At 43.5% G+C, this 23,294-nt stretch overlaps 1 protein-coding gene across 1 annotated transcript in view; it reads left to right on the forward strand.

Annotated features, from left to right (window-relative positions):
* The window catches only part of ROR2 (ROR family WNT receptor 2), a 268,431-nt gene that overhangs the window by 186,137 nt on the left and 59,000 nt on the right, over positions 1-23,294 (forward strand). The window contains exon 2 of the mRNA XM_055427508.2: positions 15,222-15,299. Within this exon, the coding sequence (XP_055283483.2) occupies positions 15,222-15,299 (78 nt within the window). The remainder of the gene's footprint in view (positions 1-15,221; positions 15,300-23,294) is intronic.

Consider the following 23,294-nt stretch of genomic DNA (forward strand, 5'->3'; position numbering starts at 1 on the left):
TCATTTGTCTCATTTTCTAATCTCCCTTGTGATTTTTTTCTGTGACTCATTTGCTATTTAGATATGTTTTGTTTAATTTCTACATACTTGTGAATTTCCCAGATTTTCTCTTTTATTAATTTTTAGTTTCATTGTTTGAGAATATGCTTTGCATGACTTTAATCCTTTAAATATCTTAAGGCCTATTTTATGGGCTGGAAAATGGTCTATCCTGGAGACACTTCTGTGTAAGCTTGAGAAGAATATGTGTCCTACTGTTTGGGTGGAATGTTCTGTATTGTTGGGTCTATTTGGTTTGTAGTATTGTTTAAGTATTTCATTTCCTTGCTGATTTGCCTTGTTCTTATATCCATTATTGAAACTGGAGTATTGAAGTCTCCAGTTAATAATTTTGAATTTTCTATTTTCTCCATTATTTCTGTAAGTTTTGCTTTGTGTATTTTGGGGCTTTGTTGTTAGGTACATGTACACTTAAAGATTGATGGGTTGACCTTCTTATCATTATAAAATGTCCTTCTTTGTTTCTAGTAATAACTTTTGTCTTGTACTTTATTTTGTCTGATACTAGTATAGTCATTTCAACTTTTTTATGATTGCTATTTATGTGACATATCTTTTCAGCCTATTTGTATTTTTGGATATGAAATGTCTCTTGTAGACAGTGGATAATTTTTAACTTTTTTTTGCCAGTTTCTGTGTTTTGATTTGTCTTTTTAATCCATTTGTGTGTGCATGCATGCATGTGTGTGTGTGTGTGTGTGTGTGTGAGCATGCATATTAAGTTGCTTCAGTTGTGTTTGACTCTTTGCGACCCTTGGACTATAGCCCACCAGGCTCCTCTGTCCATGGGATTCTCCAGGCAAGAATACTGGAGTGGGTTGCCATGCCCTCATCCAAGGGATCTTCCTGACCCAGGGATCGAACCTGCATCTCCTGTGGTTCCTGCATTGCAGGTAGATTCTGTACTGCTGAGCCACTGGGGAAGCCCTTAATCCATTTATACTTAATTTAATTACTGATAAGGTAGGTTTTAATTCTGTCATTTTGCTGTTCTATGTGTCATGCCTTTTTAATTCCTGTTACTTAATTCTTACCTTTTAATTATGTTAAACAGAGCATTCCTAGTGTACTTTAAATTCCTTTATATTCTCTTTCCCTATGAAAATTATTTTCATAATGATTGCCTTGAGGATTATTATTATCATGTTACTTTAAAAGATGAGTTCAGCTTCATACTGACTTAATTTCAAAAGTAAATACTTTGCTCCAGCATATTAGTCTTCTTGCCTCTCTTCTTTGAGCTATTAGTTCATACAAATTATGTGTTTTAAGCCCATTGACAGAGTTTTGTAATTCTAGTTTTACGCAGTAATCTTTTAAAACAAATAGGAGAAGAAAAGAGTTATAAAAAAATATGTTTATATTTTCTTTCACAGTATCTGTGTAGTTACCTTTCTGGTACTGTTTTATTTCCTTGTAAAAGTTAGAATTCCTTCCAGTGTTGTTTTATTGCATGTCCATGACTCCCTTTACTACTTCTTGTAGAGCAGTCTGCTCATAACAGATTTTTTCTTTTGTTGTTATTTATTTGGAAGTGACCTAGCTTCTTCGTTTTTGAAGAGTTTATCTAGACATAGAATTCTTGATTGATGGTGTTTTTTCCCCCAACACTCTAAGTATGTCATCACACTAGATTTCTGATGAGAAATCAGCTGTTAATCTTGAGGATTCCATGTACATGATCAGACACTTCTCTTGCTGTTTTCAATATTCTTTGTTTTTCAACAGTTTGGTTATCATGTGCCTAGTTGTGGATATTGTAGACCTACCTACAGTTTCTTGAGTTTTTTAAGTGTTTAAGTTAATACTTTTAATCAAATTTGGTAGGTTTTTGGTTATTAAATCTTCAGATATTTTTTATGACTTTCTTTTCTCCTTCTGGAGTCCCATTATGTATGTGTTAGTACTTTTGATAGTGTCCCACAGGTCTCTTAGCCACTGTTATTTTTCTTCATTTGCTTTATCTTCTTCTCAAACTGTAGTCTCTCTCCCAATAAACTGTCTTCTAGTTCACTGATTTTTTTCTTCTATCAACTCAAATCTGTTGTTGAGCCCACCTGGTGAATTTCAGTTATTGTATTTTAAACTATAGAGTTAATTTTGAGTCCTTTAATTTCCATCATTTTATTGATATTCTCTGTTTACTGAGATAAAGTTGTTGTAATTTCTGTTACTTCTTTAGATACTCTTTTCTTTACTACTTTGAATATATTTATAATTATCTTAACCCCTCAGGGGCCCCATTTTCTGTTGGGTGTTTTTTTTTTCTTTCCTATGTATGTGGCGTATTTTCCTGTTTCCTCACATGTCTTTGTAGTTCTTTGTTTTAAATTTGTCATTTTAGATAATATTTCAACAGCTCAGTTAGCAAATTCTTCAAATCTATCAAAGTTTTTTTGTTGCTGCTGTCATTTTGTTTTGGTTTCATTTTGGATGTTTTTAGTGTTTTTTTTAAATTACTATTCATTTATTTAGTGGTTTTCCTTTGCTAATTCTGAGGTTTCTATATTTCCTTTGATGTATAAACACTGAATTATCTATCATCTTTAAGTTACTTTTAAAACCATTTTATTGAGGTATGATTGGCATTCAAAAGCTGTGCATATTTAATGTATATTACTTGATAAATTTGAAGATAAGTATATGCCCATGAAACCATATCCACAATCTATGCCATAAACATGTCCATCTTCTCCACAGGCTTCCTCTCTCTCTATATATATATTTTGTTATTATTGTTGTGGTTATAATTATTGTGATTTTGTGTGTGTGGTAAGAACACTAAACATAAGGTCTCCTACATCTTTAAGGCCTGATTCCTAGGGATGACATCGAATAAGTATATTTGTGTGATCAACCATTCATTGATCATGAGATTTTCTTGCACCTTTTGCCAAGGGGATCCTGTGAGAAGGCATGCCATCAAACATCAGCCTTAGCTGTCACTTCTTGATTGCATCAGTGACAAGAGACTGGTATCTTCTCCATTGCCAGGTCTTTCTTGGGCATGTGCATAGCCTTCCATATGTGGACAGCCTTTTCGATCCTGGAAATACATTGGCATGTTTGAAGTTCCCTGAGGTCCTCTACTTCTCCTGGATTTCCATTTAAATTCTGGGTTGGACTAAAGTTTGCTGCAGTTGTAGTCACAGCATTAGGCAGCTGAGGTGTTGCTAGCAGTTTGTTGTTGTTTGGGTAATGCCCCAGGGATAGCACCACCTGCCACCCTCCCCACGACCCCAGCCCAGCCCAGCTCTGAGTCAAACCTAGAGATTTCCCAGGGTGCTGCAAGTCTAGACAAATTAGTGACTATGGGATGGCACTTTTAACAGAACTTCAAAAGCTTCAGATCTGCCAGCCACCTGCAGGGCTGCTGGGGAGGGAAGGAAGATGGTCACATCCCACATTAAACAGCACAACCCTGCTGTCTTGGCAAGGATCTGCCATTTCTCTTGAATAGATGATTTTTCAGCTTGTTCTGTGACTCTGGTGCATTATTAGAGTTCTTAAATGGTTGGTTTTAGTCACTGTCCCTATATTTTTGTTGTTTGAGAGGGAAAGTGAGTTCGTTAGTATCCTCATACCACCATTCTGAAAGTTTATTCTCTAGCATGTCCCCCATGAGTCTGGCCTCTTCACTTAGCTGGATGTATGTGAGATGCACTGATTATGAGGTGTGTATCAGCAGTTGATCCTTCCTGTGGTTGAGTAGCACCTGGTATGGTTTTAAAATTATAAAAGATTCTTTTCAATTCATTTGGAGTATAAAGATGTATATGCACATTCAAAAGAGTGTGTCGTCAGAGAGATTATGGAATATGGGCCTGGTGGAGCTCCTTGGGGCATTTCTAGGAATCTCAGGTTTGGGGTCCACCGAACAGGGCAGTGGTCATTAGTGATTTGGAGGACCAGACCCTACAGCCTGTCCTGGGGGAGCAGAGTTACAGCACCGTTGTCTGCCTCTGGGAAAAGGAGCTGACAGGATGCAGGAAGAGGCTCTGGTGCAGTACTCACTGCCCACATCTGGAGCAGGTATGAGCTCCATTCTTCCAAATGTGAGGTAAAACTCAGGACTTCTCCTCACACATGAGCATGGTGGTCCCAGGACACTGCAGTGTTTGTTTACTTCTCACATGGTCATGAAGAGCCTCATGCAGGCCAGAGTTCCAAATGGTGGACACCAGACAGTCACCCAGAGCCTCCCATCATGGAGGCCACTCTGTTCTGATATGAGACATATATGGACAGGGCAGGCCACATGTAGGCTCTAGATGCTTTCAATAAGAGTTCCAAGGGAGGCCTTGTTTATGAACAAACCTTGGAGCAGGGGAAGTAATCGGTGAGTTAGAGAGAGGCCTGGGGAAGAGTTTTCCAGGCAGAGGGACAAATAAATACAAACCTCAGAGGGAGAAGGGGCTGGGACTGTTGCTGAGAGAGTGAAGGGGAAAGGATTTGAGGTAAGGTCAGGAGTGTGTGTGTGTGTGTGTGTGCGTGCACACGTGCCCTTGTGGAGGGACTGGAGAAAGAACTCTGGCTGCTCCTCTGGGGGAGGTGGAAGGTGCTGGAGTTGTTGAGCGTGGAAGCATTCATTCATTCACCACGTGAGCGACCACTAGGGTGTGCTCCAGGCGCTGGGGAGAGAGCAGTGAGCAGACAGGCAGAACTTCCTGCTCTCAGGATGAGGAAATGGAGTCAAACTAAAAACAGATCTTCATCTCTTGGAAATACTAAGTGGGGAAGAAAAGTGGGAAGCAGGTTAAATAGCAGGATTGTGTGCAGAAATGTGGAGGGAAGTGTTTGGCGTGTTGAATAAGGTCCTCTTTCTTCCTGACCATCACCCCCAATAATCCCTTCCATCATTACAGATGCCGCTCTGCCAGTTTATAAATGTGGAAGAAGTGAAATCTCACAATGCAAGACATTTTGAATATGTATCTTCTTCTACACACCCTTTTACTTTTCAAATTCACCCCTGCTCTCGCAGGCAATGCTGTTTGATGCTCTATTTAGAGGTCAAGTGTTTCTGCTGCATGGATAGCAGTGGGAGGGGAGAATGGATCCACGGAGGTTTCGGGGAGGGCAGTCTGTAATCCAACAGGATCAGAGCTGCTGGAACTGTGTGTGACTAGGGAGGGTGAGAGTATCACATTCTGATGCATTTTGAAGACAGAGCATAAACAGCGTTTCTTGATGGATTCCATGTAGGGTGTGAGAGGGAAAGGGGTCAGAGATAACCAGGATGTGTGGCCTTAGCCCATGAAAGGGTGGAGCCAGAGTTTAGGGAGGCTGGTGACTGCAGGGGAGTGGTCTGTGGAGGAAAGCTGCATTTGTGTTTTGACAAGCTAAGCATGATGTGTCTATTAGATGTGTAAGTGGGGATGCAAGCAAGCCATCCAGTTTCTGAGCCTGGCTTTCCATGGAGAGGTCCAGCCAGGAAAGGTGCACTGGGGAGTTGTGGGCATTTGGCTGTCATTTGAAGTCAGGTCATTAAGGGGACAGGTACAGAAAGAGGGGGAAGCTTTTGCAGGCCCAGCTCTGGGGCACTCCAGCATTTCCAGGACCAGAGACAAGGAGACACTTGCAAGAGGGACTGAGGCAGGAGAGAATCCAAACATGGAAGGTCAAGTGAAGGGAGTTGTGAGGATGCTGTGCATCATGTAAAGTGGGCAGCCCTGTGTAAGAGCTGAGCAGCGTCCTTACCGAAAATGGTCAGACGACTGCTCTACATCCTACCATGGCATTCCCTCTGGGCCTGCCATGCTGCTCTTGGGAAGATTGATGGTGGTGTAAATATTATGAGAAAGAAGGAATGCCAGCCTGAAAGGGAGGGGTCTGGTAAGATGCCACAGCTGCTGTTGGAAACCTTGGGGAGATGAAGCTCAGAGGACAACAGTGTCTTCAGCTGATGTCTGTTTGAGGGCAGCCACAGGGAGACACCTTCAAAACAAAAGAGTTGGGGTGCTAGAGTCATTAGCAAGTTGTTGCCAGGTCCCTCCAGCATGTGGGTAAGCCCATACCCAGCCCCTCTGTACTTAGTCCAGGTCCCCTGTTTATTCTTTCTTGTTGAGGCTTTCTCTGCTCCATGCAATTGCAAAAATCACTTTCAAATCAACTTTAATTATAAAGATATTATTAATTATTGAAGATAAATAGCACTACCTGTTATGGATTGAATTGTGTCCCCCTCAAAATAGATGTAATGAAATCCTAACTCCCAGTATCTCAAAATGTGACCTTATTTGGAAATAGTTCTTTATGGAGGTATTCAATTTAACATGAGGTCACTAGAGTGGGCCCCCACCCACTGTGACTGGGGTATGCACACAGAGGGACGACCACTGAGGACCCAGGGAGAAGTTGGCCATCTACAAGCCAAAGAGGGAGGCTGCAGGAGAAACAACCCTGCCAACACTTTGATCTTGGACTTCTGACCTCCAGAATGGTTGTCTGAGCCACCCAAGCTGTGACACTTTGTTGGGGCAGCCCTAAGAAACTCATATAGGGGCTACCTTTAAAAAAATTCACTGCTGTCATCTTTGATTATAACAGATGTGTATCCTTGTTTGTTTCTATGAACTCAAAGTGTTCACTGCCAACAAAATCTCTGCTTTCAATTATGCCAACTGGTCGACTTGCTCTGGGGATGCGAACAGCTTCTGGCCACATAGGTATTGAAGGTATTGAAGTGTTAGTTGCTTGTGCTTGCTTGTGCTTAGTTAGTGTCCACCTATTTGCAACCCCATAGACTGTAGCCCACCAGCCTCCTCTGTCCATGGAATTCTCCAGGCAAGAATACTGGAGGGGGCTGCCTTCTCCAGGGGATCTTCCTTATCCTGGGATCAAACCTAGGCCTTCTGCGTTACAGGCAGATTCTTTACCATCTGAGCCACCAGGGAAGCCCCTTTGGACACATATGCTGGACACAAATTCCTGGCTGAAAGAGGGTGCTGCAAACCTTTGGAACCACTTCCCTGTGAGTCTCATCCACTGCACCATGAGATTTCTTCAGACAACCACAGGTTCCAAGGCTGCTAGACCTGCAGCACAGGAGTTTAACTCTCCCTGAAGCAAACAGAAACTAACCTCCAGCATTATCATGGGATAATACACAGTCTCTTTTTCTATAAGTGTTTTTTTTTTTTAATCTTTTCTCTCCTTACCTTTAATTAAACACCGTCTAGAGGTTCGAGATGAAATAAAATGATTCTTGTGTGCATGGGAATAACTGATACTCCAAACAGTCTTCTGTAAAAGCAAATGGAAACAATGAGCTTGGAGTACTTACCTGGCATTTCTGTTTGCTTCTTTTGTGCAAGTTTTGCTGCAGTAACAAGCAGGGATATCACTGGATTAGGAGCTTGTGTCGTAGTGAAGGGTGTTAGGGTCTCACCCTCCCAGTCACATATGTTGTGGGTGGAGGCTCCTGGCTTCCCAGCCCCGTGCCACCACGGCCAGGGGTTGCAGGTGTTGGGAAAGAGAGACGATCAATGAAAGGACCCAATTCAGCCTCCTGAGCAGCTTCATCCCCACTTCATCCAGCTATTCACTTGGCCCTTGACAGTGGGACCTTTGTTGAGGGTTCTGGGGGGCTGTCTGTGACAGAGGTAGAAAAAGGATTATGACAGCAATATTGGAGGAAATTGGGTCTGTGCCTGGATCATTTCCGGGGGTTGATATTTTTGCTGTAGAAGCAGAATCACAGCAAAGGTTAAATTGGTGAGAGACACTGCTTACTCTATTTTCAGGCTGTTGGGTTTAACTTTGTATTTCCACAGCAGAGTTAGGTCTGCCCTTTAAGGAATGTAGACACAGAGGCTAATATTTACTCAATTCGAAGTTCCAAATAATGAAATGAAAAATTACAAACTGTTAAGATGATTGCCGATTAGGTACTGGCAGCTCACCTTGAATGCTGTGTGGTTTTCTAGCTGGCAGTTGAGACACACGGTATAACCTTTTATTGAGCACATTCCCAGAAACATTATCGAGTCTCTTTACTATGGACATACTTTCTCTGGCCCAGTTCCCAGGCTAATGGACTCACCTTTTAGGATTTTAAACTCCTTCACAGTTATTAGTTCTTTTCCCTTAACTGTTGCATTTCCAGCATCACGGATGGTTTTTATTTGACATGTTGCTGAGCTAAGTGATTGTTCTGGAACACACGATGGACATTTCCAGTTGCCAGTAGATATATTGACTTCTCACGCAGCCCAACTCATCATAAAATCCATGCTTGCCCTTCCGGAGGCACCCGGCATGCCACACAGTCTCTGTTCCAGGCTGTGGTCCTTTGTCCATGTGCCCTTGACTGCTGTTCTTTCTCATATTCTGGAAATTATACCTTCATTTAGGATGACCAAATCCAAGAATGCCAAGCTTTGGTGAATGAAATACCCTCACTAATTAAAAGGAGACTGCTTTGAAGTTGTCCAAATAGGCCAGAGACTGCATCTAATTAAATCACAACGAGTGTACTGATTCAGATGAACAGGTTAGAGATTAATGAATGAATAGTCTGAGTAACAAAACATTTTTTAAAGAGAAACACAAATCAAAAGCAGAGTAGCACATGGACTCAAATCCAAGAGTGCGAGTTGAATTTCATTAGTAAATTGTCTTAATCGTGTCTCTGCTCTTAATGAGGTAGCCATAGTACAATCCCAGAAAGGAGCCTGGAAATCAGGATAGACCCGCTTTACTTTGTGGAGCTGAATTTCTTTTATCTTACTGATGCCTCAAATCAAGATGTCATTTCAGTGGACCATGTTGAGAGGTCTGCAGAAGATCCTGTTTGTCTGGGGCACAGTTTCTGATTACTCAGAATTTGTACATGTTTGGGGCTGAGTGTGCATATCCAGCTGTCGAAGGCCTGTGGGAAACCTTGATTTCTTAACAAGCCCAGCTACATCAACAATACATCCTTTCATGTGGTCCTTCAGAGGAAACCAGTTGGTTCAGCCCTGAATATATAGGACATTAATAAGTGCTGCTAAGAACACACGCTAAGTACTAGGTTAGGAGCCGACATCACCATGCCATGACAATTTACATACAGTTTAGCTCAAAACCCTACATTCTCAAAAGTGATTTAATTGCTGAGCATTCCCTGGCATGCTACTGAATCTTTGAACAACCTATATCAGATCTTATGAATCTGTGTTGTATTTTGTTCACATGGTTAGTGCTTATGCCTGGCTTGCACCATTAAGGCCACTTGGAAATAGGATCTTTCTTACAACTGTTCGTTTTAAAAAATGTTTTTAATGATTTTATTTATTTATTTAATTTGTTTTATTTTTGCTGGGTCTTTATTGCCGCTCAGGCTTTTCTCTAGTTGCAGTGAGCGGGGCTACCTTCTAGTTGCAGAATGTGGGCTTCTCATTGTGGTGGCCTCTCTTGTTCCATAGGATGTTCTCTAGGGCATACAGGCTTCAGGAGTTGTGGCACACGGGCTTACTTGCTCCTCGGCATGTGGGATCTTCCCAGATCAGGGACTGAACTTGTGTTTCCTGCATTGGCAGGTGTATCCTTTACTACTGAGCCACCAGCGAAGAGCCCCCCTTACAGCTCTTCTTTACTTGTGAGCCTTGGTTAAGAGCTTGACCAATGTGATAGGATGTGTAATTGTTCTTCAGAAAACTTTTTACTGTGTGAAAATAGGTCAGCAGTTTACATATTCCTCACACTCTGTCTCCTCTTAATATTAAATCTTATATTAGTGCGGTACATTTGTCACAGCAGATGTGCCAAGACCAACACGTTGTTGTTGTCGTCATTTAGTCACTAAGTTGTGTCTCTTTTGTGACAGCGCAGACTTAGTCTGCCAGGCTCCTCTGTCCATACATTATTCTTTACTAAACTCCACACTATTCATCTTTCTTTGAACTTTACCTGGAATCCTTTTTCTATTCTAGGATCCCACCCTGGTTACCACACTGTAGTTAGTCTTTGCTCTAGGCTTCAAAGTGGTAATTTTAAAAAGCATTTTATTTATTTATGAATTTGTATTTTTTTAGGCTGTGCTCTGTGGCATGTAGGATCTTAGTTCCCCAACCAGGGACTGAACCTGTGCTCCCTGTATTGGGAGCACAGAGTCTTAACCACTGGACCACCAAGGAAGTCCCTAAAGTATAATTTTGACCTGGGTCAAACTATACACTTAATGTATCACTGCAAGGCAATGAGTCACAGTTACTTTTTTTCATATTAAATATTCTCCTTTCTTCAAACATCAAAAAACCAATAAGGAGCTAATAAATCACCACTACCTGATTGATGCGATCAAAGATTTGAGTTTTCCAGTAGCTTTACATTGTTTTGCTGTGTTTTTGTTTTTTTTTTCAGATGAAGTTCACTCATGTCCAATGGAAAAAGTTGGAGCATCCACATTCTTAATGGACATGTGTGGCATTAGTAGCATGACTTTTAGTATTTACCAAAACGAAGGACCTGTAATTTGCCCTGAGTAGTAACCTCATTTCAGAAAACAATAATTAAGTCCTGAGGAGTTAAGGCAGCCGAGTCCTCCCAGAACTTTTTCTCTCTTTAGGTCTTCCCCATCTTCAGTCAGCCAGCTGCAGGAAAGCATACCAGGACCAGGTAAATCCAAGGGGGACTTTGTATAAAGAAGCTTTCAGGACAGCCTCGGAGAAGGCAATGGCAAGCCACTCCAGTACTATTGCCTAGAAAATCCCATGGATGGAGGAGCCTGGTAGGCTGTAGTCCATGGGGTCGCTAAGGGTCGGACACGACTGAGCGACTTCACTTTCACACATTGGAGAAGGAATTGGCAACCCACTCCAGTGTTCTTGCCTGGAGAATCCCAGGGACGGGGGAGCCTGGTGGGCTTACGTCTATGGGGTCACACAGAGTCGGACATGACTGAAGTGACTTAGCAGCAGCAGCAGCAGCAGGACAGCCATGTGGGAGGCGTGACTTGACTTACACCACCTTGGACCAGTCGCTGCCTAAACTGGACTGGCAGTGATTGCCAAGGTGGTCATGGGATGAAGAAGGTGAATAGAAGTCCTTTGTCCAGTCTTGGTGACCTGGAGAAGAACGTGCTAGTTGGGGAGAAGCAGTGGCCCCTAAACGCAAGGTGGTGAAATGCTTCCTTTGTCCTTGTCATGAGCCACGTCTTTCTGCAGCAGGAATGTGAACGTGTGCTGGCTTCTTCTCAGTGAGACTCTCAGCTCCTAAACCATCACATCTGTGGACCAGTAGTCCTGGTTCTCTAGCTTTTCATTAGTTCTCTGTCTTTTATCCATTAGTCATTGCTGTGTCTCCGTGCATGCTCCACATCCTGTCTACTGGGGCAGCCAAAACTTCCCCACAGGGTCTGGGCAGTGGTCTGATGTGCTGATGTAGCATTTAAAGGCCTTTGCTAATCACCCAGTGCAATGTGCTTCTCTCCAGCCCCCGCCCCCTTTTTTTTCTTTTTGGGCATGACATTTAAAAAATCTAATGAAATTGAGGTTTGTTCAAAGAGCCACATATGATATCATTCCATTTATATGAAATGGCCCAAATACATAAATCCATAAAGACAAAAAAGCAGGTTAGTGGTTACAGGGTCTGGGAGAGGTGAGATTGGTGGGGGAGACTGCTAATGGGAATAATATTACCTTCTTTTGGAGGTAATAAAATATTGCAGAATTACATAGTGGAGATTGTTGAACAACCCACTATTAAAAACCACTCTATTACAGACTTTAAAATGCTAAATTTTGTGGTACGTGAATTATTTCAATTAAAAACTTGGTGCTTGTTCTTTGTACAGATGTTGAAAAGGAAAATAAAAGAGGACTTTTAAATTACCTATATGATTTCGTATAACTAATGGTGGGTGACAGTTTTTGTTGTTTCTGTTTTTGTGTTTGTCTCATTTTTTTCCCCTTTGGTTGTTCTTGACCCTTTTAGGGCCAGGAACAATCCTGTTGGAATCTGCTGAGACACTAGACCCTGTTCTCACTTGTTGGAGGTGCAGTGTCTCGAATAAGGATGGCCATTCTTCAGTGTAGGAGAATGATGGTTTTTTAATATATAAAACTAGGTTTACTTCAGACTGTAAATAGTGCCCTTACGTCTCAGTTAGGAAGCAACAACAGGGCCTCGTTTTGCTGGAACTTAAGGCCTCAATTCCAAGGACCGCAATGACTGGATATTGTGAATTTATTCACACGTTTGACTTGCAGAGGAAATGTGCTAAAGCTCAGGCTCTGCACACTTTCACATCTAAGTCCAAAGATTGGGATCCCTGTTATTAGCCTTGAAAATTAGTGAATCTTACCTGTTTTTCCAAATATGTAGATGACACTCTTTTGCTTAAATATCCAAACTAAATTTTACCTAGGGTAAAGCTTAAGGCTGAAAAAAACTAAAGATCAATTCCCAGGGAAGGTACTGATTAGTGCAGCATATTCAGGGAGAATCCCAGCATTTCTAATGTCAAAAGGGACTTTACATGTCTCTGTGTGTGTGTGTGTGTGGGTGGAGGTGGGGGGTGACATCTGCTCATGAGTCAACAGAAGCATTTGTATCACCTCCGGCTCTTCTCCCACGAAGAGTGTGCATGTCCACAGCCCCAGCTCAGATGAACACAAAAATACTTACACTTCCAAATTGAAAGCTGCCTTGGAAGAGTTGGGGCTCTTTTGCACAGTGGAATTGGGTTAATGTGCTTATTTTTCTACAGAGTATGTATTTATTTGACTGTTTCACACCATTTGTCAATTTCTAAGCAGTTAATAATTTTTATTCCTCTTTCAGATGTGTGTATATAGTACAAGTGTGTTTGATTTCCTGTGGTCTCTCTACATTTAAACAGTGCTGAGTGATGGTATGTGTAACATGCCAATTTAAAATTTTAAACCCAGACTGAACCACATTGATTGGCCTGTACAGCTTATGCTTGTCTCTGTCCTGTAGCAGCCCCAAATTCTGTCTGGGTTTTAGTCTTCACTAGAGATGCAGCACCTGATATCCTCCAGCTGTTTACAGTCCTTTGAGGAAAATTAAAATGTATGCAACTGTTGATTCAGGGATGATGTGATTGCCATAGGAGAGGTGTATGGCTCAGGGGATAGTTTTAGAGAATAAAGTTGTTACTTCTGAAAGGTTGATCAAGGATGTTTTATGAAAGATGGTATGAATGTGTGACTTCTGACATGTGGGTAAGTTTGGACTAGCAGTGATAGAAAGAAGGAATCTTCCATAACTGAATGTGAAAAGCCATGGGCCCATTTCAGAAATAATCTCCCCTCTTGGTTGCTTGGAACTGGGCCTGACTTCTAAGGGCATCTCAAGCTGATGTTGTCACCTCGCACGTCCTGGGATTTAGGAACAAGTGGGCAGAGAAGATCAACCTAGACACATGGGTACCCGTGAGTGTAAACCGGCCAGTGTTTGTTTAGCTAAATAATTTAAAGCATCTTGTGTACCTGAATTCTGTCTGAAAATCACTTGTACTCCACATTTAGGTCTCCGTTGTTTTAGTAAGGCCTCATCTTAAGGGTTGGGGGAGGTTCCTGAAGTGTCTGGGTGCTTTGTTAGTTCTCACCTCTCATTTAAGGGAGACAAGTTGGGTGACCCAATATTGAATGATAAACTGCCTTTTTTGTAATATATTTTTTAAATTTTTTGTGGTAAATACACAAAATTTATCATCTTCACCATTATTAAATGCACAATTCAGTGGCATCAAGGACATTCACCTTGTTGTACAGCCAACACCAATATCCATCTTTAGAACTTTCTCATCTTGCTGCTGCTGCTGCTAAGTCACTTCAGTCGTGTCTGACTCTGTGCGACCCCACGGACGGCAGCCCACCAGGCTCCCCCGTCCCCGGGATTCTCCAGGCAAGAACGCTGGAGTGGGTTGCCATTTCCTTCTCCAATGCGTGAAAGTGAAAAGGGAAAGTGAGGTCGCTCAGTCGTGTCCTACTGAGTGACCCCATGGACTGCAGCCTACCAGGCCCCCCAGTCCCTGGGATTCTCCAGGCAAGAACACTGGAGTGGGCTGCCATTTCCTTTCTCATCTTACCAAAATGAAACTCTGTCCATATCAAATACTTAACTGCCCCTTCTGCCTCCTCCAGCAACCTGTCACCCACTATTCTACGTTTTATCTATGAATGTGACTACTCTAGTAGTTCACAGTATTTGTTTTTCTGTGTCTATTTCACTCAGAATAACCGACCCATGTTGCAGTATGTATCGGGCTTCCCTTCTTTCTAAGCCACGTCATTTGCCATCACATGTGTGTCCCGCTGTTTGATACTGTCAATCCTGATTCATCCAGATGTGTTGTCAGAGTCACCCTGAAAACATATGGCTTCGCCATTTCTACCCCCACCCCCCACCTCCAACCAATGACCCCAGTCAAGGCCAAGGTTTGGGGTGAAAGTCTTCAAAGGAAACTGCACTGGGATATGGAGAAAGGACTATGTGAGGCCCCAAATAGTTTCCGGGTCATCAGTCACACCTGCCATCCCTCCTGGCATTTCAGGACAGGGGGCCCATGACTTTGTGCCGTCCTCTCACGTGAGCAGACCAGCTCTGCTGTTGCCCTTGGTGTTTATGACTCTGGGGGTGACCGCTTCCGTTGACACAGTCTCTGAGGGAGTGAGGTTACTATTGCCATAAGGATGAGAAACTTCTGTCTTTATGCTTATTGGGTAGATCAGTTCTTGGCTGTTCTACCAATGAGTCTGGGGGCTGGGGTGGGCACGAGGGAATGAGCTGCTGAAGAAACTCTCCAATTCTGAATCTATTCAGAATTATAATTGGCCTATATCTGAAGGACCACCTGTTGACTCTGGCTCCAGAAGTGTTTAATTTTGCCAGCTGGTGTTTTAATCTCTCTCTCTTTCCCAAAATGAAACTTGGGCCACATGTTTGCTTCCTCCATACCTGCTGTAAAGCATATGCATTTTGCCTAGGATTGCAGAATGATTGCAAAATCGCAAGAATCACTTTTGCTTTTAGATCAAATCTGATGCTACAAAAGCCCTGTGAATGTTACCATAACACCTTATCCCTCTAGGTGTTCTATAAACTGTGGGCAGTTTTGCTAAAACACTATTGTCTTTGCATGAAAAGCAGAATAAAGGCCCTGAAGGGAAATCTCATTAATGTGTATGCTGTGCTCTTTTGCCCAGGGCAAGCGGAAGTTCCTGACTCAAATGACCCTTTGGGACAACTGGATGGACATGACAGTCCTGTTCCAACTCTGAAAGGTAAATTATGAAGTGTTCTTTGAATGCAAGCATTGGAATGTGTTTTCAGAGTACCATGCAGAGTCACTCACTGTGCCACTGAAGGCTTGGCCTGCTGAAATGGATGGTCAGGGTCTCCCATGGCCCAGTGCTGCCCCATGGGTGGGTGTTAGGCTGAATTCCACCTCTGTACCCCAACACTGAATCATATTTTAGAGACAGGGTTTGGGGTGAAGTAGATAAGAATAACTTTATTGCTTTGCCAAGCAAAGGGGGCCACAGCAGGCTAATGTCCTCAAGACTACATGTCCCAACCTAGAATGGGAAGTGAGAAGTTCTATAGGAATTTCTGATTCAAAGAACTTCATGGTTCAAAGAGGGAATGATCAGGTTGTGGACTGATCGATTGGTGGTGAGGTAAGTAGGAGTCAGCACCATCAATCTTCTGGTTTCAACTGGTCTGAGATCTGTATGATTGTGAGCAGCATTCTGTTAACTTCTCCTGCCTGGTAGGGGTTTCAGTGTCTGCCTAACCGCTCAAAGATATGATTATGTGTACCACTCGAGGGGAACAATGACCCTGCTCCAAAGTTGCACTGTTGTTTGTTTTTTTGATAGCTCCTCCTTTGTCTCTGCATCTCCTCCCTCCCCTCATTAGCAACTGTTTGAACCTGCCCACAGGCAAGGTCATGAAGGCTGCTGTTGTTGTTTAGTTGCTAAGTCATGTTCACCTGTCTTGTGACCCCATGGACTGTAGCCACCGTGCTCCTCTGTCCATGGGATTTCCCAGGCAAGAATATTGGATTGGGTGGCCATTTCCTTCTCCAGGGGATCTTCCCAACCCAGGGATCGAACCTGTGTTTCCCGCATTGGCAAACAGATTCTTTACTGCTGAGCCACAAGGGAAGCTGTGTCATGAAGGCTGAATGAAACCTGTTTCCTGTAATCAAGAAATGGGGGGATACAGAAAGGCTTTAGTGCCCAGGAGTCCCACAGGGTCCTTCTTGGTATCAGGTGCAGTGGCATGCCTCTTGAAGCAGTTTTGAAAACTGGGTGGAGCTTGTCAGAAGCTGGTGGGTAGGTGGGAGATGAGAGGGCAGGGTAGACAGATGGCCGCTGGAGGGAAGAAGGAAATTGAAGGGAGCCCTATGGGCCTGAACACAGCCTTAGGACCTGGACTCCTGGCTTGGCCATGAAGTCTCCTGCTGACTCTTGGGCTATTCTCCAGATGTAATTGTCCAGACTAGGGAGCGTCTCAGATGGGCAAGTGGCCCTCCTCCACAGGTCACCAAAGAGCAGGTTATTTGTCTTATTGCTGCAGTCTTTCCCAGAGGTCACTGCCAAGATCACGGCTCACTTGGCACACTTTGTAAGCATCTTAGATTTGAAAATCAGTAGATGCCATTTCCTGTAATGCAGCCCAGTCCCTTGAGGAAGTGGTGCTTTGCTTCCTTCATCCCCTGTCACCATATTGCCTCAGTCAGCTCGGGCTGCCACAACAGAACACCACAGGCTGGGTGGCTTAATCAGTAGACATTTACTTCTCATGGTCCTGAAGACTGGAAGTCTGAAATCAAGGCTCTGGCATTGCTGGGTCCTAGTGGCATGCTAGGTTTGTAGACAGTGCAGTTTTGCTGTGTCCTCACAGGGAGAGAGAGAGTGGGCTCTGGTCTCTTCTTGGCTTACAAAGACTCAAATCCCATTGTAGGGATCCCACCCTCATGACCTCATCTAACCCTAATCACTTCCCAAAGGCCTCACCTTCAAATGAAGCGCCACTACCACACAAGTGCTAAGGCTTCAACATGTAAATGTGTGGACATGCAGTTCAGTGTATAGTAATTAACTGTTAAAATAGCCACTTTATATCTGTTTAGCTTCTTTTTGTAATCATTATTCAGAGCCCAGACATCCATAAATTTCTCAGCCCCTTGCATGTTGAGGGTCCCTGTGTCCCCTCAGGAATGTATTCACCTCCACGTGTCCAAGGCTGGGTCTCCTGGAGACTGAGCAGAGATGACTCAAGTCCACCAGTTTTAGCTGAGTGGATTAGATGTCCCTCTGTGTCCTGAAAGAACCTCTCGGGATCACACAAGGAACTTCCACATTCTGGCCTCAGAATAGCTGTTTAAATTCACAGAAATAGAGTCGTAGATGTAGAAAGCAAATGTATGGTTATCAGGAAGGAAGGGGGCAGGAGGGATAAACTGGGAGAATGGGATTGACATATGCACACAACTATATGTAAAATAGATAACTAATAAGGACCTACTGTATAGCACAGGGAATTCCACTCAATATTCTGTAATGACCTATATGAGGAAAGAATCTAAAAAATAATGGATACATATAGATGTATAACTGATTCACTTTGCTATATAGCAGAAACTAACACAACATTGTTTGCTATGACCAGTGCATTCTCTTGACAAAACTCTATTAGCCTTTGCCCTGCTTCATTCCGTGCTCCAAGGCCAAATTTGCCAGTTACTCCAGGTGTTTCTTGACTTCCTACTTTTGCATTCCAGTCCCCTATAATGAAAAGGACATCTTTTTTGGGTGTTAGTTCTAAAAGGTCTTGTACGTCTTCATAGAACCGATTAACTTCGGCTTCTTCAGCATTACTGGTTGGGGCATAGGCCTGGATTACTGTAATATTGAATGGTTTGCCTTGGAAACAAACAGAAATCATTCTGTCATTTTTAAGATTGCATCCAAGTACTTCATTTCGGACTCTTTTGTTGACCATGATGGCTACTCCATTTCTTCTAAGGCATTCCTGCCCACAGTAGTAGATATAATGGTCATCCGAGTTAAATTCACCCATTCCAGTCCATTTTAATTCACTGATTCCTAGAATGTCGACTTGTTCACTCTTGCCATCTCCTGTTTGACCACTTCCAATTTGCCTTGATTCATGGGCCTAACATTCCAGGTTCCTACGCAATATTGCTCTTTACAGCACCGGACCTTGCTTCTATCACTGGTCACATCCACCACTGGGTATTGGTTTTGCATTTGCTCCATCCCTTTATTCCTTCTATAGTTATTTCTCCACTGAGCTCCAGTAGCATACTGGGCACCTACCGACCTGGGGAATTCCTCATTCAGTATCCTATCATTTTGCCCTTTGTTACTGTTCATGGGGTTCTCAAGGCAAGTATACTGAAGTGGTTTGCCATTCCCTTCTCCAGTGGGCCACATTCGGCTGTGGTCCATGTGATCAGATCGGCTAGTTTCCTGTGATTATGATTTCAGTGTGTCTGCCCTCTGATGCCCCCTAGCAATACCTACCGTCTTATTTGGGTTTCTCTTACCTTGGTCATGGAAAATCTCTTCACAGCCACTCCAGCAAAGTGCAGCCGCTGTACCTTACCTTGGACGAGGGGTATCTCCTCAAGGCCGCCCCTCCTGACCTTGAACGCGGAGTAGCTCCTCTCGGCCCTCCTGCGCCCGCGCAGCCACCGCCTGTTGGACGTGGGGTAGCTCCTCTTGGCCGCCAGCCCTGGCCTCAGGCGTGGGGTAGCTCCTCATGGCCGCACTTCTTTGCGTGGTTCGTTGCGCCGGGCCCGGCGTCTCTCGCGTCGCGTCTGCGCCGCTGGGGCCAGCGTCTCTCAAACACCCTCTTCCAACAACACAAGAGAAGACTCTACACATGGACATCACCAGATGGTCAACACCGAAATCAGATTGATTATATTCTTTGCAACCAAAGATGGAGAAGCTGTATACAGTTAGCGAAAACAAGACCAGGAGCTGACTGTGGCTCAGATCATGAACTCCTTATTGTGAAATTCAGACTTAAATTGAAGAAAGTAGGGAAAACCACTAGACCATTCAGATATGACCTCAGTCAAATCCCTTATGATTATACAGTGGAAGTGAGAAATAGATTTAAGGGACTAGATCTGATAGATAGAGTGCCTGATGAACTCTGGTCGGAGGTTCGTGACATTGTACAGGAGACAGGGACCAAGACCATCCCCATGGAAAAGAAATGCAAAAGAGCGAAATGGCTGTCTGAGGAGGCCTTACAAATAGCTGTGAAAAGAAGAGAGGCGAAAAGCAAAGGAGAAAAGGAAAGATATAAGCATCTGAATGCAGAGTTCCAAAGAGTAGCAAGGAGAGATAAGAAAGACTTCCTCAGTGATCAATGCAAAGAAATAGAGAAAAACAACAAAATGGGAAAGACAAGAGACCTCTTCAAGAAAATTAGAGATTCCAAGGGAACATTTCATGCAAAGATGGGCTCGATAAAGGACAGAAATGGTATGGACCTAACAGAAGCAGAAGATATTAAGAAGAGGTGGCAGAAATACACAGAAGAACTGTACAAAAAAGATCTTCACGACCAAGATAGTCACGATAACGTGATCACTGACCTAGAGCCAGACATCTTGGAATGTGAAGTCAAGTGGGCCTTAGGAAGCATCACTACGAACAAAGCTAGTGGAGGTGATGGAATTCCAGTTGATCTATTTCAAGTCTTGAAAGATGATGCTGTGAAAGTGCTGCACTCAATATGCCAGCAGATTTGGAAAACTCAGCAGTGGCCACAGGACTGGAAGAGGTCAGTCTTCATTCCAATCCCAAAGAAAGGCAATGCCAAAGAATGCTCAAACTACTGCACAATTGCACTCATCTCACACGCTAGTAAAGTCATGCTCAAAATTCTCCAAGCCAGGCTTCAGCAGTATGTAAACCGTGAACTCCCAGATGTTCAAGCAGGTTTTAGAAAAGGCAGAGGCACCAGAGATCAAATTGCCAACATCCGCTGGATCATGGAGAAAGCAAGAGAGTTTCAGAAAAACATCTATTTCTGCTTCATTGACTATGCCAAAGCCTTTGACTGTGTCGATCACAATAAACTGTGGAACATTCTGAAAGAGATGGGAATCCCAGACCACCTGACCTGCCTCTTGAGAAACCTGTATGCAGGTCAGGAAGCAACAATTAGAACTGGACATGGAACAACAGACTGGTTCCAAATAGGAAAAGGAGTACGTCAAGGTTGTATATTGTCACCTTGCTTATTTAACTTATATGCAGAGTACATCATGAGGAACGCTGGGCTGGAAGAAGCACAGGCTGGAATCAAGATTGCCGGGAGAAATATCAATAACCTCAGATATGCAGATGACACTACCCTTATGGCAGAAAGTGAAGAGGAACTCAAAAGCCTCTTGATGAAAGTGAAAGAGGAGAGTGAAAAGGTTGGCTTGAAGCTCAACATTCAGAAAACAAAGATCATGGCATGTGTTCCCATCACTTCATGGGAAATAGATGGAAAAACAGTGGAAACAGTGTCAGACTTTATTTTTTTGGGCTCCAAAGTCACTGCAGATGCTGATTGCAGCCATGAAATTAAAAGACGCTTGCTCCTTGGAAGGAAAGTTATGACCAACCTTGATAGTATATTAAAAAGCAGAGACATTACTTTGCCAACCAAGGTCTGTCTAGTCAAGGCAATGGTTTTTCCCGTGGTCATGTATGGATGTGAGAGTTGGACTGTGAAGAAGGCTGATCGCCGAAGAATTGATGCTTTTGAACTGTGGTGTTGGAGAAGACTCTTGAGAGTCCCTTGGACTGCAAGGAGATCCAACCAGTCCATTTTAGAGGAGATCAATCCTGGATGTTCATTGGAGGGACTGATGGTAAAGCTGAAGCTGCAATACTTTGGCCACCTCATGCGACGAGTTGACTCACTGGAAAAGACTCTGATGCTGGGAAAGATTGGGGGCGGGAGGAGAAGGGGACGACGGAGAATGAGATGGCTGGATGGCATCACCGACTCTGTGGACATGAGTTTGAGTGTACTCCGGGAGTTGGTGATGGACAGGGAGGCCTGGCGTGCTGTGATTCATGGGGTCGCGGAGAGTCGGACACGACTGAGTGACTGATCTGATCTGATCTGATCTGATCTGAACACAACATTGTAAATCAACTATGGTCCAAGAAAAATTGTAAAGGAAATGAACAAATGGGGTGTGTGGATCTACTTGCTGTTGGTGCCTTGTGTGTGGAGGCTCCTTGATAATGATTTCCCCCTTTCGTATCTTATGAAGTAAATATATAGGTTAGTTTCCTCACACTGACCCCCTCACAGTCCTACTGTGGTCACTATGGCCTTGCACAGAGTCAGGATATTTGGAGGAGAGGGCCTCTTTTGGCTAGGTAGGGATGTATCTCCATGGCGACTAAGGTCTGGGCTCTGGAAACTTGTGTACCATGCTGGGCCTTAGGATAGATTTCTTAGGAAGAAAGGTAGTTTTTGGTGGTTAAATTCTGAAGTCATTTCACAAGTGTTATTTTGCCCACAATCTAGAATTATAGAGACTCAGATCCATCATAGGGGTCCCACCCTCATGGGTTATGGCTCTTGCCCAAAAAGGGACTTGCCCCACTCTTCCTTTGTGCTTCCCTGGCCTTCTCCTCAAACCCTCAGTGATGGAGGGAACTGGCCTGGCAATGCCAGACTTATTAATCCGTGCACTTTTTTTTTTGTTTAAAGAGCTTCAGGGAGCATTACTACTTGGCCACATTTGGCTTAAATCATACGTAAAATGTAGTAATAGTTGAATGGACTGTATGAGCTATTTCTTTAATCCAGTTACCATTTATGATGCCCATGCATCTGTAAAACTGCAGGCAGGTGAAAATGGCTATGGGCAGTCTCTCACTGAGCGAAACAGAATCTAAGAATTAGTTACAAGCGTGAAAAGCATTTCAGTTCAGATGTACGGGGCCGGGATTGAGCACTTAACATTTAATTGGTGGTTGGTATTTAGAGAGGGAGATCCCAGAGCTGATATAGAAGGAAAAACAGCATACGAAAGGCATTGTGATTTGCAGCTGAAACATTTGCCTGAAATTTCTGTATGCCAAAGTACTGTCATTGTTAGGACTGAAGCTGGCCTTAGGACTCTGGTAATAGTATTTAACAGGAGTTTTATATTCTTTGCTGTATTAGATACACTATTTATTATTATTATACTTATAAAAGTGTTCATTTGGCCTAGAAACCATTTGCTCTTTTGTTCCAAGGCTGTATTTTAAATACATATGTAACCGGTTTTGTAAAATCAGTACTTTGGAATGTGTGTGGGCAGTGGATCATTTCTGAGAGCCTGGGCTGGTGGTGCTCCTCTTGTTCGTCTTGCGTCCTCCAAAAATAGACCTGCTTGCTTGTTTCTCCTGCGTTAGGAGAAGGGTGCTCATCATCCCAGCTAAAACCGGAAGGGGAATTCCTGACTCTCTGCACTTGAAGCTGTGTTGCAATTAGAGGTGATCTCAAGGGCATTCTAAATCACAGGGCAGGAGTTGATGCCTTACTCACCAGGCTGTCCCCTGCTATTTGTGACATGTTATGTTGTGGTGCTGAACTGAAACTTCTTGGGACAGAGAAAACAAAGCCATCAGCAGAGTTCACCCTATTGGCACGGAGACCATGCCTGATGTCTGTTTCCTGGGTGCCTGATCCATGTAGGATGCTGGGATTTATTAGCATATGTGTTGGGTGCATTTCTGGTTTATTCTGGGACTCTTGGTGCATGTGTGAGTATGTGTGAGTGTGTGTGTGACTGTTTCCTGGAGTTTATAGAGAGTGAGGGTCTCTAAGGCTGATGGGTTAACTTGAAAATAGCACTCTACTTGCAGACACAGTTAGCTTAGGTCTGTGGCTGGGAACTTTGGGCCAAGCTCAAGCTGTGAGTCTGGGCCCCTTCGCCTCCCCTCTGAGTGGCCTCTGGCTGGTCATGGAATCTGGAGCTCCCCTAGATGGTAAGCAGAGAGTGACCAATGTTGCATCACTTCCTTGGACAAATCTAATGTGAGTTTCTGGGCTCTGAGCCCTGGCCACTCTCAAGGTGAAGGCTGATCATTGAGCTCCCTTAATCTTCCTATAGCCAGAATTTTCTGAGCCCATTGGGCTGCCCAGGATCTGAACTAACTGAACATTGTTGGGAGAAAGCCCAAACCTACAGATGAGAGATTTCAAAGCGAACAAGTCCTATGCAA

This window comes from Moschus berezovskii, chromosome 7 (assembly GCF_049115385.1).
Source record: "Moschus berezovskii isolate FMDL1 chromosome 7, NW_MosBer_1.0, whole genome shotgun sequence".
Taxonomy (NCBI): domain Eukaryota; kingdom Metazoa; phylum Chordata; class Mammalia; order Artiodactyla; family Moschidae; genus Moschus; species Moschus berezovskii.